At 40.5% G+C, this 15,787-nt stretch overlaps 1 protein-coding gene across 29 annotated transcripts in view; it reads right to left on the bottom strand.

Moving 5' to 3' along the window:
• The window catches only part of ADAM32 (ADAM metallopeptidase domain 32), a 203,450-nt gene that overhangs the window by 155,146 nt on the left and 32,517 nt on the right, over positions 1-15,787 (bottom strand). For all 29 annotated transcript variants that reach the window (XR_008527866.2, XR_008527867.2, XM_054561463.2 and 26 more), the window contains exon 3: positions 6,536-6,597. Coding sequence is in view for 27 of the 29 variants with exons in the window: in XM_054561463.2 (XP_054417438.1) it covers positions 6,536-6,597 (62 nt within the window). In the remaining 2 variants the exon portion in view is untranslated. The remainder of the gene's footprint in view (positions 1-6,535; positions 6,598-15,787) is intronic.

The following is a 15,787-nucleotide window of genomic DNA, read 5'->3' as shown; positions in this document are numbered from 1 at the left end:
CAAAATTGGACAGAGAATGAGTTTGACGAGTTGACAGAAGTAGGCTTCAGAAGGTCGGTAATAACAAACTTCTCCAAGCTAAAGGAGCATGTTGTAACCCATCACAAGGAAGCTAAAAATCTTGAAAAAAGGTTAGATGAATGGCTAACTAGAATAAACAGTGTAGAGAAGACCTTAAATGACCTGATGGAGCTGAAAACCGTGGCACGAGAGCTTCAAGATGCATGCACAAGCTTCAATAGCCGATTCAATCAAGTGGAAGAAACGATATCAGTGATTAAAGATCAAATTAATGAAATAAAGCGAGAAGACAAGATTAGAGAAAAAAAGAATGAAAAGAAACTAACAAAGCCTCCAAGAAATATAGGGACTATGTGAAAAGACCAAATATATGTTTGATTGGTGTACCAGAAAGTGACAGGGAAAATGCAACCAAGACAGAAAACACTCTTCAGGATATTATCCAGGAGAACTTCCCTAACCTAGCAAGGCAGGACAACATTCAAATTCAGAAAATACAGAGAACACCACAAAGATATTCCTTGAGAAGAGCACCCCAAGACACATAATTGTCAGATTCACCAAGGTTGAAATGAAGGAAAAAATGTTAAGGGCAGCCAGAGAGAAAGGTCGGCTTACCAACAAAGGGAGGCCCATCAGACTAACAGCAGATCTCTCGGCAGAAACCCTACAAGCCAGAAGAGAGTGGGGGCCAACATTCAACATTCGTAAAGAAAAGAATTTTCAACCCAGAATCTCATATCCAGCCAAATTTAGCTTCATAAGTGAAGGAGAAATAAAATACTTTACAGACAAGCAAATGCGGAGAGATTTTGTCACCACCAGGCCTGCCTTACAAGAGCTCCTGAAGGAAACACTAAACATGGAAAGGAACAGCTGGTACCAACCACTGCAAAAACATGCCAAATGGTAAACACCATCAATGCTATGAAGAAACTGCATCAATTAATGGGAAAAATAACCAGCTAACATCATAATGACAGGATCAAATTCACACATAACAGTATTAACCATAAATGTAAATGGACTAAATGCCCCAATTAAAAGACACAGACTGGCAAATTGGATTTAAAGAGTCAAGACCCATCGGTCTGCTGTATTCAGGAAATCCATCTCATGTGCCACTTAAAAATGCACATAGGCTCAAAATAAAGAGATGGAGGAAGATCTACCAAGCAAATGGAAAACAAAAAAAGAAAAAGCAGGGGTTGTAATCCTAGTCTCTGATAAAACAGACTTTAAACCAACAAAGATCAAAAGAGACAAAGAAGGCCATTACATAATGGTACAGGGATCAATTCAACAAGAAGAGCTAACTATCCTAAATATATATGCACCCAATACAGGAGCACCCAGATTCATAAAGCAAATCCTTAGAGACCTACAAGAGACTTAGACTCCCACATAATAATAATGGGAGACTTTAACACCCCACTGTCAATATTAGACAGATCAACAAGACAGAAGGTTAACAAGTATATCCAGGACTTGAACTCAGCTCTGTACCAAGCGGACCTAACAGACATCTACAGAACTCTCCACCCCAAATCAACAGTATATACATTCTTCTCAGCACCACATCACACTTATTCTAAAATTGACCACATCATTGGTAGTAAAACACTCCTCAGCAATGTAAAAGAACAGAAATCACAACAAACTGTCTCTCAGACCACAGTGCAATCAAATTAGAACTCAGGATTAAGAAACTCACTCAAAACCACATAACTACATGAAAACTGAACAATCTGCTTCTGAATGACTACTGGGTTCATAATGAAATGAAGGGAGAAATAAAGATGTTCTTTGAAACCAATGAGAACAAAGACACAACGTACCAGAATCTCTGGCACACATTTAAAGCAGTGTGTAGAGGGAAATTTATAGCACTAAATACCCACAAGAGAAAGCAGGAAAGATCTAAAATCAACACCCTAACATCACAATTAAAAGAACTAGAGAAGCAAGAGCAGAGAAACTCAAAAGCTAGCAGAAGGCAAGAAATAACTAAGATCAGAGCAGAACTGATGAAGATGGAGACACAAAATCCCTTCAAAAAATTAATGAATCCATGAGCTGGTTTTTTGAAAAGATCAACAAAATTGATAGGCTGCTAGCAAGAGTAATAAAGAAGAAAAGAGAGAAGAATCAAATAGATGCAATAAAAAATGATAAAGGGCATATCACCACCAATCCCACAGAAATACAAACTAACATCAGAGAATACTATAAACACCTCTATGCAAATAAACTAGAAAATCTAGAAGAAATGGATAAATTCTATGCAAATAAACTAGAAAATCTAGAAGAAATAGATAAATTCCTGGACACGTGCACCCTCCCAAGACTAAACCAGGAAGAAGTTGAATCTCTGAATAGACCAATAACAGGTTCTGAAATTGAGGCAATAATTAATAGCCTACCAACCAAAAAAAGCCCAGGACCAGGCGGATTCACAGCCAAATTCTACCACAGGTACAAAGAGTAGCTGTTACCATTCCTTCTGAAACTATTTCAATCAATAGAAAAAGAGGGAATCCTCCCTGACTCATTTTATGAGGCCAGCATCATCCTGATACCAAAGCCTGGTAGAGACACAACAAAAAAGAGAATTTTAGGCCAATATCCCTGATGAACATCGATGCAAAAATCCTCAATAAAATACTAGCAAACCAAATCCAGCAGCACATCAAAAAGCTTATTCACCACGATCAACTCAGCTTCATCCCTGGGATGCAAGGCTGGTTCGACATATGCAAATCAATAAACGTAATCCATCACATAAACAGAACCAATGATAAAAATGACATGATGATCTCAATAGATGCAAAAAAGGCCTTTGACAAAATTCAACAACCCTTCATGCTAAAAACTCTCAATAAACTAGGTATTGATGGAACGTATCTCAAAATAATAAGAGCTGTTCATGACAAACCCACAGCCAATATCATAGTGAATAGGAAAAAATGAGAAGCATTCCCTTTGAAAACCCGCACAAGACAGGGATGCCCTCTCTCACCACTCCTATTCAACGTACTGTTGGAAGTTCTGGCCAGGGCAATCAGGCAAGAGAAAGAAATAAAGGATATTCAATTAGGAAATGAGGAAGTCAAATTGTCCCTGTTTGCAGATGACATGATTGTATATTTAGAAAACCCTATCATCTCAGCCCAAAATCTCCTTAAGCTGATAAGTAACTTCAGCAAAGTCTCAGGATACAAAATCAATGTGCAAAAATCACAAGCATTCCTATACACCAATGATAGACAAACAGAGAGCCAAATCATGAGTGAACTCCCATTCACAACTACTACAAAGAGAATAAAACACCTAGGAATCCAACTTACAAGGGATGTGAAGGACCTCTTCAAGGAGAACTACAAACCACTGCTCAATGCAATAAAAGAGGACACAAACAAATGGAAGACCATTCCACGCTCATAGATAGGAAGAATCAATATCATGAAAATGGCCATACTGCCCAAGGTAATTTATAGATTCAATGCCATCCCCATCAAGCTACAATGACTTTCTTCACAGAATTGGAAAAAACTACTTTAAAGTTCATATGGAACCAAAAACAAGCCCGCATAGCCAAGTCAATCCTAAGCGAAAAGAACAAAGCTGGAGGCGTCACGCTACCTGACTTCAAACTATACTACAAGGCCACAGTAACCAAAACGGCATGGTACTGGTACCAAAAACAGAGATATAGACCAATGGAACAGAACAGAGGCCTCAGAAATAACACCAGACATCTACAACCATCTGATCTTTGACAAACCTGACAAAAACAAGAAATGGGGAAAGGATTCCTATTTAATAAATGGTGCTGGGAAAGCTGGCTAGCCATATGTAGAAAGTTGAAACTCGATCCCTTCCTTACACCATACAAAAAATTAACTCAAGATGGATTAAAGACTTAAATGTGAGACCTAACACCATAAAAACCCTAGAAGAAAACCTAGGCAATACCATTCAGGACAGAGGCATGGCCAAAGACTTCACAACTACAACACCAAAAGCAATGGCAACAAAAGTCAAAATAGACAAATGGAATCTAACTAAACTAAAGAGCTTCTGCACAGCAAAAGAAACTATTATCAGAGTGAACAGGCAACCTACAGAATGGGAGAAAATCTTTGCAATCTACCCATCTGACAAAGGGCTAATATCCAGAATCTACAAATAACTTAAACAAATTTACAAGAAAAAAAGCAAACAACCCCATGAAAAAGTGGGCAAAGGATGTGAACAGACAATTCTCAAAATAAGACATTTATGGAGCCAGCAGACATATGAAAAAATGCTCATCATCACTGGTCATCAGAGAAATGCAAATCAAAACCACAATGAGATACCATCTCACGCCACTTAGAATGGCAATCTTTAAACAGTCAGGAAACAACAGATGCTGGAGGGGATATGGAGAAACAGCAACCCCTTTTACACGGTTGGTGGGAGTGTAAATTAGTTCAATCATTGTGGAAGACAGTGTGGTGATTCCTCAAGGATCTAGAAGTAGAAATACCATTTGACCCAGCGATCCCATTACTTGGTATATACCCAAAGGATTATAAATCATGCTACTATAAAGACACATGCACACATATGTTTATTGTGGCACTATTCACAATAGTAAAGACTTGGAACCAACCCAAAAGTCCATCAATGCTAGAATGAATAAAGAAAATATGGCATATATACACCATGGAATACTATGCAGCCATAAAAAAGGATGAGTTTATGTCCTTTGCAGTGACATGGATGAAACTGGAAACCATCATTCTAAGCAAACTATCCCAAGGACAGAAAACCAAACACCGCATGTTCTCACTCATAGGTCGGAGTTGAACAATAAGAACACATGGACATAGGGCGGGGGACATCACACACCAGGGCCTGTTGGGGGGTGGGGGACTGGGGGAGGGATAGCTTTAGGAGAAATACCTAATGTAAATGACAAGTTGATGGGTGCAGCAAACCAACATGGCACATGTATACCTAGGTAACAAACCTGCACGTTGTGCACATGTACTCTAGAACTTAAAGTATAATTTAAAAAAAAAAGAACTAAAAAACACTCACACAAAAAAAAAGGAAACTCCCTATCTCTATGTAGTCATAGTTCTGCTTCTCATTATTTTTCATATAAACTATTTGCAGTAGCTTCCTAATGGTCATTAGGCTATCATAATCATTAAGCAGTTAATTTCTCAAAACGATATACACATGCCCTATCCCTCTCCCAAGCTCTGGTCCCTCAGTTTCTCAACACTGCTTATAGTCTTAGTAAGACGTTCAAATGCAATATGAGCTCTCTAACTTTCCTTCATACTCTTCACAAAGATCTTTGCATTATCGTCCACCATATTCTTTTTCTCTTCTGCCTAAAAGAGTAAGTTAACCTTGTCTTTGGGAGAATTATTTAGTATCTTACACACAATAAACAACTTGTTTACACCTTTTTTTTTTTTTTGAGACAGTGTCTCACTCTGTCACCCAGGCTGGTGTGCAGTGGCAGCATCTCGGCTCACTGCAACCTCTGCCTCCCAGGTCCAAGCAATTCTCCTGCCTCAGCCTCCTGAGTAGCTGGGATTACAGGCGCATGCCACCATGCCTGGCTAATTTTTGTATTTTTTAGTAGAGACGGGGTTTCACCATGTTGGGCAGGCTGATCTCAAACTCCTGACCTCAAGAGTTTGATCCACCTGCCTCAGCATCCCTAAGTGCTGGGATTACAGATGAGAGCCACCGCACCCAGCTTGTTTACATCTTTCATCTCTCTTTTCTTCTCCTTAAGAAATTTTCCATCAACCAAAATACTTTTTCTCTTTCTTCAAAAATATTCATGTAAGCCTCTTTTTTCTCTGAGGGATGTTTTTGAAAAAGTCTATAATTGCTACCTCTAGTTTCTCATAATCCACCTCTCTCCAATGCCATGTAGTCTAGTTTTACTAGTTTAGCTGAAGCTGTCCTCTTGAATGTCACAAATTACTTCCAAGCCAGCCTTTCCCAACTGGGTTTGCATCAGAGAATTAAACCCTATAGAAAATTATTTCAATTATTTAGTAATTCTCTGAAGAGTGGCATATAGCTAGGACTATTTTCTATAAACTATTCGCCAGCTCTGCAACACTATACCCCTATCCCATATTCCTCATGGTCATCCCACTTCTCTGATAAAACCCTAACAGATATAAACCAGCTACAGATTTACTTATTTTTGTGACATCTGCCCTGATGATATAGGTCCTGCTGGTCCTGCCAACTTAATATCATAAATCAATCTTCAGGAGATAAGTCCCTGTTTTTTGTCCTAACTCCCATTTACCAAAGAATACTTGAGACATTAAAACCAAAAGTTGAATTAAGTCACAGGAGAGCATCTGTTTACTTAAGACAATTAAAAAATTAATAACTCCATGAATTTTTCTCATACTCCATTTTCTATTGCAAGTAAACAGCTTCATAGAAATAAAATAAAATCCAAAACTAAAGAATAAAAATTTACCTTTGTTTAAGGTGCACAGTGTACAGTTTCTCATCTATTGGAATAATATAGGATATTTGTTCCTAGAGAATTCAAAACAACTGAGAGTGAAGACAAATTTAATACAAGAAGCAAAACAACAGTTTTATATCAATTAATCTCTCCAAACAATGCTTAAAACATCCTCATTACATTTCTCAGGCTACATGTGATTTAAAATCTGCAACAAAACATCAAAAAATTTAATATTTACTTATTTTATAATGGATTTTTACTATTTCCACACAAATAAACCCAGTCTAAGGATTTACATAGGATTAAAAAAATCTACCTGTAACTAACCTGTTACCTCTTATGAATGAATAGGTCACGTGCTACACTAAAATACCTATTTAGGTGTCATCATTGGGATAAGGGGATATTCTACATCAGTGAAGCTTACTCTGTCCATCATAAAATTATTTAACCATTTTCTTAAAAACCCTCCTAATATGTATTGCCTGTTCCCTATATTTTAAACAGAAGATTACTGAACAAAATTTAATATTGTCTTTGACTTTATCTCTACTATTTTCAAGTTAGAACATGAATGACAATAGGTTGGAATATCTGTAGGTCAGTGAACCTCAGTGATGAGATTTTATACAGCAAAAGGGAACACGTGAAAAGCAAGAGTCAGAGAAACAGAGAAAAAATTAGTTAAAACATATAGAAATGAAAAGGACACAAATATCAAAACACAGAAAAAGGATAAGCATTCCAGGATCTCTGAAAATAAGAAGCAACCAGGGTACCATACAGATCAAAGAAGAATGAGGCAGGTTGTTTCCAGGTCAGAAATGAAACCAGATCGTCAACATGATTGGTGATAACTCAACTTGATATCATGTACCCCACGATATGATGTCATGAGGAGAGCACCTCATCTCTATGTTAATCTTCCCTAAAATTCACTGAACATGAGAAAATATCAGACAAATCCAAATCGAGGGGTGTTCTACAAAGTACCTGACCTCCTCAGAACTATTGAGGTCATGAAATTCAAGGAAAGACTGAAAAACAGAGCAAAGGAGCCTGGGAGGGGGCATGCTGGGTAGTATCCTGGATTGGATGCCGGAACAAACTGGACAGTAGAAGACAAACTAGTTGAAATCCAGAAATCCAAATAAAGTAGTTTCCTTACTAATAATGTATCAATATTAATTTCCTGTATTTAATAAATATAATGTATCCATGTGGCTATATAAGAGCTAACATTACAGGAAACTGAGTGAACAGTATATATGGGAACTCTGTAGTCTTTTAGCAATTTTTCTGTATATCTAAAATTATTCCAAATTTTCAGAAGTTTACTTTTAAAAAAGAAAAACCAGACCTAAATCGAGAAAAGAAAAGAAGCATAACAGGCGTATGGCAAATATAAGGCAGAAGGACCAAAGAGACAACCCTAATCCTGAAACAGCAGGGCATCCTACTTTTTAAATTTGCATTGGCGACACTAGCTCCTTAGTGAGCCTGATCTGAATCTGATAATGGAACACAGATGCTTGAGCATCTTTATCTTTTTTTTTTGTTTTTGCAATGGAGTTTCACTCTTGTCGCTCAGGCTGGAGTGCAATGGCGTCATCTCAGCTCACCGCAACTTCTGCCTCCTGGGTTCAAGTGATTCTCCTGCCTCAGCCTCCCGAGGAGCTGGGATTACAGGCATGGGCCACCACACCTGGCTAATCTTGTATTTTCAGAAGAGACTCAGGTAGCAGCCAAGATGGCCGAATAGGAACAGCTCCGGTCTACAGCTCCCAGCGTGAGCAATGCAGAAGATGGGTGATTTCTGCATTTCCATCTGAGGTACCGGGTTCAACTCACTAGGGAGTGCCAGACAGTGGGCGCAGGACAGTGGGTACAGCACACCGTGCGCGAACCAAAGCAGGGCAAGGCATTCCCTCACTCGGGAAGCGCAAGGGGTCAGGGAGTTCCCTTTCCTAGTCAAAGAAAGGGGTGACAGACGGCACCTGGAAAATCGGGTCACTCCCACTCTAATACTGTGCTTTTCCCACGGGCTAAAAAAACGGCATACCAGATGATATCCCGCACCTGGCTCGGAGGGTCCTACGCCCACAGAGTCTCCCTGATAGCTAGCACAGCAGCCTGAGATCAAACTGCAAGGCAGCAGCAAGGCTGGAGGAGGGGAGCCCCACATTACCCAGGCTTGCTTAGGTAAACAAAGCAGCCAGGAAGCTCACACTGGGTGGAGCCCACCACAGCTCAAGGAGGCCTGCCTGCCTCTGTAGGCTCCACCTCTAGGGACAGAGCACAGACAAACAAAAAGACAGCAGTAACCTCTGCAGACTTAAACGTCCCTGTCTGACAACTTTGAGGAGAGCAGTGGTTCTCCCAGCACGCAGCTGGAGATCTGAGAACGGGCAGACTGCCTCCTCAAGTGGGCCCCTGACCCCTGACCCCCGAGCAGCCTAAATGGGAGGAACCCCCCAGTAGGGGCAGACTGACACCTCACACGGCCGGGTACTCCTCTGAGACAAAACTTCCAGAGGAACGATCAGACAGCAGCATTCGAGGTTCACAAAAATCCACTGTTCTGCAGACACCGCTGCTGGTACCCAGGCAAACAGGGTCTGGAGTGGACCTCTAGCAAACTCCAACAGACCTGCAGCTGAGGGTCCTGACTGTTAGACGGAAAACTAACAAACAGAAGGACATCCACACCAAAAACCCATCTGTACATCACCATCATCAAATACCAAAAGCAGATAAAACCACAAAGATGAGGAAAAAACAGATCAGAAAAACTGGAAACTCTAAAAAGCAGAGTGCCTCTACTCCTCCAAAGGAACGCAGTTCCTCACCAGCAATGGAACAAAGCTGGACTGAGAATGACTTTGACGAGTTGAGAGAAGAAGGCTTCAGACGATCAAACTACTCCGAACTACAGGAGGAAATTCAAACCAAAGGCAATGAAGTTAAAAAATTTGAAAAACATTTCGACGAATGTATAACTAGAATAACCAATAAAGAGAAGTGCTTAAATGAGCTGATGGAGCTGAAAGCCAAGGCTCGAGAACTACGTGAAGAATGCAGAAGCCTCAGGAGCTAATGCAATTAACTGGAAGAAAGGGTATCAGTGATGGAAGATGAAATGAATAAAATGAAGCAAGAAGGGAAGTCTACAGAAAAAAGAATAAAAAGAAATGAACAAAACCTCCAAGAAGTATGGGACTATGTGAAAAGACCAAATCTACGTCTGATTGCTGTACCTGAAAGTAATGGGGAGAATGGAAGCAAGTTGGAAAACACTCTGCAGGATATTATCCAGGACAACTTCCCCAATCTAGCAAGGCAGGCCAACATTCTGATTCAGGAAATACAGAGAACACCACAAAGATACTCCTCGAGAAGAGCAACTCCAAGACACATAATTGTCAGATTCACCAAAGTTGAAATGAAGGAAAAAATGTTAAGGGCAGCCAGAGAGAAAGGTCGGGTTACCATCAAAGGGAAGCCCATCAGACTAACAGCGGATCCCTCGGCAGAAACTCTACAAGCCAGAAGAGAGTGGGGGCCAATATTCAACATTCTTAAAGAAAAGAATTTTCAACCCAGAATTTCATATCCAGCCAAACTAAGCTTCATAAGTGAAGGAGAAATAAAATACTTTACAGACAAGCAAATGCTGAGAGATTTTGTCACCACCAGGCCTGCCCTAAAACAGCTCCTGAAGGAAGCGCTAAACATGGAAACGAACAACCGGTACCAGCCACGGCAAAATCATGCCAAATTGTAAAGACCATCGAGGCTAGGAAGAAACAACATCAACTAATGAGCAAAATAACCAGCTAACATCAAAATGACAGGATCAAATTCACACATAACAATATTAACTTTAAATGTGAATGGACTAAATGCTCCAATTAAAAGACACAGGCTGGCAAATTGGATAGAGTCAAGACCAATCAGTGTGCCGTATTCAGGAAACCCATCTCACGTGCAGAGACACACATAGGCTCAAAATAAAAGGATGGAGGAAGATCTACCAAGCAAATGGAAAACAAAAAAAGGCAGGGGTTGCAATCCTAGTCTCTGATAAAACAGACTCTAAACCAACAAAGATCAAAAGAGACAAAGAAGGCCATTACATAATGATAAAGGGATCAATTCAACAAGAAAAGCTAACTATCCTAAATATATATGCACCCAATACAGGAGCACCCAGATTCATAAAGCAAGTCCTGAGTGACCTACAAAGACACATAGACTCCCACACAATAATAATGGGAGACTTTAACACCCCACTGTCAACATTAGACAGATCAACGAGACAGAAAGTTAACAAGGATACCCAGGAATTGAACTCAGCTCTGCACCAAGCGGACCTAATAGACATCTACAGAACTCTCCACCCGAAATCAACAGAATATACATTTTTTTCAGCACTGCACCACACCTATTCCAAAATTGACCACATAGTTGGAAGTAAAGCTCTCCTCAGCAAATGTAAAAGAACAGAAATTATAACAAACTGTCTCTCAGACCACAGTGCAATCAAACTAGAACTCTGGATTGAGAATCTCACACAAAACCACTCAACTACATGGAAACTGAACAACCTGCACCTGAATGACTACTGGGTACATAACGAAATGAAGGCAAAATAAAGATGTTCTTTGAAACCAATGAGAACCAAGACACAACATACCAGAATCTCTAGGATGCATTCAAAGCAGTGTGTAGAGGAAAATTTAAAGCACTAAAGGCCCAAAAGACAAAGCAGGAAAGATCCAAAATTCACACCCTAACATCTCAATTAAAAGAACTAGAAAAGCAAGAGCAAACACATTCAAAACCTAGCAGAAACAAGAAATAACTAAAATCAGAGCAAAACTGAAGGAAATAGAGACACAAAAACCCTTCAAAAAATTAATGAATCCAGGAGCTGGTTTTTTAAAATGATCAACAAAATTGATAGACCTATAGCAAGACTAATAAAGAAGAAAAGAGAGAAGAATCAAATAGACACAATAAAAAATGATAAAGGGGATATCACCACCGATCCCACAGAAATACAAACTACCATCAGAGAATACTACAAACCCCTCTATGCAAATAAACTAGAAGATCTAGAAGAAATGGATAAATTCTTCAACACATACACCCTCCCAAGACTAAACCAGGAAGAAGTTGAATCTCTGAATAGACCAATAACAGGAGCTGAAATTGTGGCAATAATCAATAGCTTACCAACCACAAAGAGTACAGGACCAGATGGATTCACAGCCAAATTCTACCAGAGGTACAAGGAGGAATTGTTACCATGCCTTCTGAAACTATTCCAATCAATAGAAACAGAGGGAATCCTCCCTAATTGATTTTACAAGGCCAGCATCATCCTGATACCAAAGCCTGGCAGAGACACAACAAAAAAAGAGAATTTTAGACCAATATCCTTGATGAACATTGATGCAAAAATCCTCAATAAAATACTGGCAAACCGAATCCAGCAGCACATCAAAAAGCTTATCCACCATGATTAAGTGGGCTTCATCCCTGGGATGCAAGGCTGGTTCAATATATGCAAATCAATAAATGTAATCCAGCATATAAACAGAACCAAAGACAAAAACCACATGATTACCTCAATAGATGCAGAAAGGCCTTTGACAAAATTCAACAACCCTTCATGCTAAAAACTCTCAATAAATTAGGTATTGATGGGACATATCTCAAAATAATAAGAGTTATCTATGACAAACCCACATCCAATATCATTCTGAATGGGCAAAAACTGGAAGCATTCCCTTTGAAAACTGCCACAACACAGGGATGCCCTCTCTCACCACTCCTATTCAACATAGTGTTGGCAGTTCTGGACAGGGCATTTAGGCAGGAGAAGGAAATAAAGGGTATTCAATTAGGAAAAGAGGAAGTCAAATTGTCCCTCTTTGCAGATGACATGATTGTATATCTAGAAAACACCATTGTCTCAGCCCAAAATCTCCTTAAGCTGATAAGCAACTTCAGCAAAGTCTCAGGATACAAAATCAATGTACAAAAATCACAAGCATTCTTATACACTAATAACAGACAACCAGAGAGCCAAATCATGAGTGAACTCCCATTCACAATTGCTTCAAAGAGAATAAAATACCTAGGAATCCAACTTACAAGGGACGTGAAGGACCTCTTCAAGGAGAACTACAAACCACTGCTCAAGGAAATAAAAGAGGATACAAACAAATGGAAGAACATTCCATGCTCATGGGTAGGAAGAATCAATATCGTGAAAATGGCCATACTGCCCAAGGTAATTTATAGATTCAATGCCATCCCCATCAAGCTACCAATGACTTTCTTCACAGAATTGGACAAAACTACTTTAAAGTTCATATGGAACCAAAAAAGAGCCCGCATCGCCAACTCAATCCTAAGCAAAAAGAAAAAAGTTGGAGGCATCACGCTACCTGACTTCAAACTATACTACAAGGCTACAGTAACCGAAACAGCATGGTACTGATACCAAAACAGAGATATAGATCAATGGACCAGAACAGAGCCCTCAGAAATAATGCCACATATCTACAACTATCTGATCTTTGACAAACCCGAGAAAAATAAGTAATAGGGAAAGGATTCCCTATTTAATCAATGGTGCTGGGAAAACTGGCTAGCCATATGTAGAAAGCTTAAACTGGATCCCTTCCTTACACCTTATACAAAAATTAATTCAAGATGGACTAAAGACTTAAACATTAGACCTAAAACCATACAAACCCTAGAAGAAAACCTAGGCATTATCATTTGGGACATAGGCATGGGCAAGGACTCCATGTCTAAAACACCAAAAGCAATGGCAACAAAAGCCAAAATTGACAAATGGGATCTAATTAAACTAAACAGCTTCTGCACAGCAAAAGAAACTACCATCAGAGTGAATAGGCAACCTACGAAATGGGAGAAAATTTTCACAACCTACTCATCTGACAAAGGGCTAATATCCAGAATCTACAATGAACTCAAACAAATTTACAAGAAAAAAAAAACAACCCCATCAAAAAGTGGGCAAAGGACATGAACAGACACTTCTCAAAAGAAGACATTTATGCAGCCAAAAAACACATGAAAAAATGCTCACCAACACTGGCCATCAGAGAAATGCAAATCAAAACCACAATGAGATACCATCTCACACCAGTTAGAATGGCAATCATTAAAAAGTCAGGAAAGGCTCAGGGGGGGAGGAGCCAAGATGGCCGAATAGGAACAGCTCAGGTCTACAGCTCCCAGCGTGAGCAACACAGAAGACGGGTGATTTCTGCATTTCCATCTGAGGTACCGTGTTCATCTCACTAGGGAGTACCAGACAGTGGGCACAGGTCAGTGGGTGAGTGCACCGTCCGCCAGCCGAAGCAGGGGTGAGGCATTGCCTCACTCGGGAAGCACAAGGGGTCAGGGAGTTCCCTTTCCAGGGGTGACAGACAGCACCTGGAAAATCGGGCCACTCCCACCCGAATACTGTGCTTTTCCGACAGGCTTAGGAAACGGTGCCCCAGGAGAGTATAGCCCGCACCTGGCTCAGAGGCTCCTACGCCCATGGAGTCTCGCTGATTGCTAGCACAGCAGTCTGATATCAAACAGCAAGTCGGCAGCGAGGCTGGGGGAAGGGCGCCCGCCATTGCCCAGGCTCGCTTAGGTAAACAAAGCAGCCTGGAAGCTTGAACTGGGTGGAGCCCACCACAGCTCAAGGAGGCCTGCCTGCCTCTGTAGGCTCCACCTCTGGGGGCAGGGCACAGACAAACAGAAAGACCGCAGTAACCTCTGCAGACATAAATATCCCTGTCTGACAGCTTTGAGGAGAGCAGTGCTTCTCCCAGCACGCAGCTGGAGATCTGAGAAAGGGCAGACTGCCTCCTCAAGTGGGTCCCTGACCCCTGACCCCCAAGCAGCCTAACTGGGAGGCACCCCTCAGCAGGGGCAGACTGACACCTCACACGGCTGGCCGGGTACTCTAACAGACCTGCAGCTGAGGGTCCTGTCTGTTAGAAGGAAAACTAACAGAAAGGACATCCACACCAAAAACCCATCTGTACATCACCATCATCAAAGACCAAAAGTAGATAAAACCACAAAGATGGGGAAAAAACAGAGCAGAAAAACTGGAAACTCTAAAAAGCAGAGTACCTCTCCTCCTCCAAAGGAATGCAGTTCCTCACCAGCAACGGAACAAAGCTGGATGGAGAATGACTTTGACGAGCTCAGAGAAGAAGGCTTCAGACGATCAAATTACTCCAAGCTACGGGAGGATATTCAAACCAAAGGCAAAGAAGTTGAAAACTTTGAAAAAATTTCAGAAGAATGTATAACTAGAATAACCAATACAGACAAGTGCTTAAAGGAGCTGATGGAGCTGAAAACCAAGGCTCGAGAACTACGTGAAGAATGCAGAAGCCTCAGGAGCCGATGTGATCAAATGGAAGAAAGGGTATCAGCCCTGAAAGATGAAATGAAGCGAGAAGGGAAGTTTAGAGAAAAAAGAATAAAAAGAAATGAGCAAAGCCTCCAAGAAATGTGGGACTATGTGAAAAGACCAAATCTACGTCTGATTGGTGTACCTGAAAGTCATGGGGAGAATGGAAACAAGTTGGAAAACATTCTGCAGGATATTATCCAGGACAACTTCACCAATCTAGCAAGGCAGGCCAACATTCAGATTCAGGAAATACAGAGAACACCACAAAGATACTCCTCGAGAAGAGCAACTCCAAGACACATAATTGTCAGATTCACCAAAGTTGAAATGAAGGAAAAAATGTTAAGGGCAGCCAGAGAGAAAGGTCGGGTTACCATCAAAGGGAAGCCCATCAGACTAACAGCGGATCTCTCAGCAGAAACCCTACAAGCCAGAAGAGAGTGGGGGCCAATATTCAACATTCTTAAAGAAAAGAATTTTCAACCCAGAATTTCATATCCAGCCAAACTAAGCTTCATAAGTGAAGGAGAAATAAAATACTTTACAGACAAGCAAATGCTGAGAGGTTTTGTCACCACCAGGCCTGCCCTAAAAGAACTCCTGAGGGAAGCACTAAACATGGAAAGGCACAACCGGTACCAGCCACTGCAAAATCATGCCAAAATGTAAAGACCATCGAGACTAGGAAGAAACTGCATCAACTAATGAGCAAAATAACCAGCTAACATCATAATGACAGGATCAAATTCACACATAACAATATTAACTTTAAATGTAAATGGACTAAATGCTCC

Source organism: Pongo abelii, chromosome 7, assembly GCF_028885655.2.
Source record: "Pongo abelii isolate AG06213 chromosome 7, NHGRI_mPonAbe1-v2.0_pri, whole genome shotgun sequence".
Classification (NCBI taxonomy): Eukaryota; Metazoa; Chordata; class Mammalia; order Primates; family Hominidae; genus Pongo; species Pongo abelii.
Note: the sequence above shows the minus strand (reverse complement) of the source record. Positions and strands in the feature narration are given on the sequence as shown.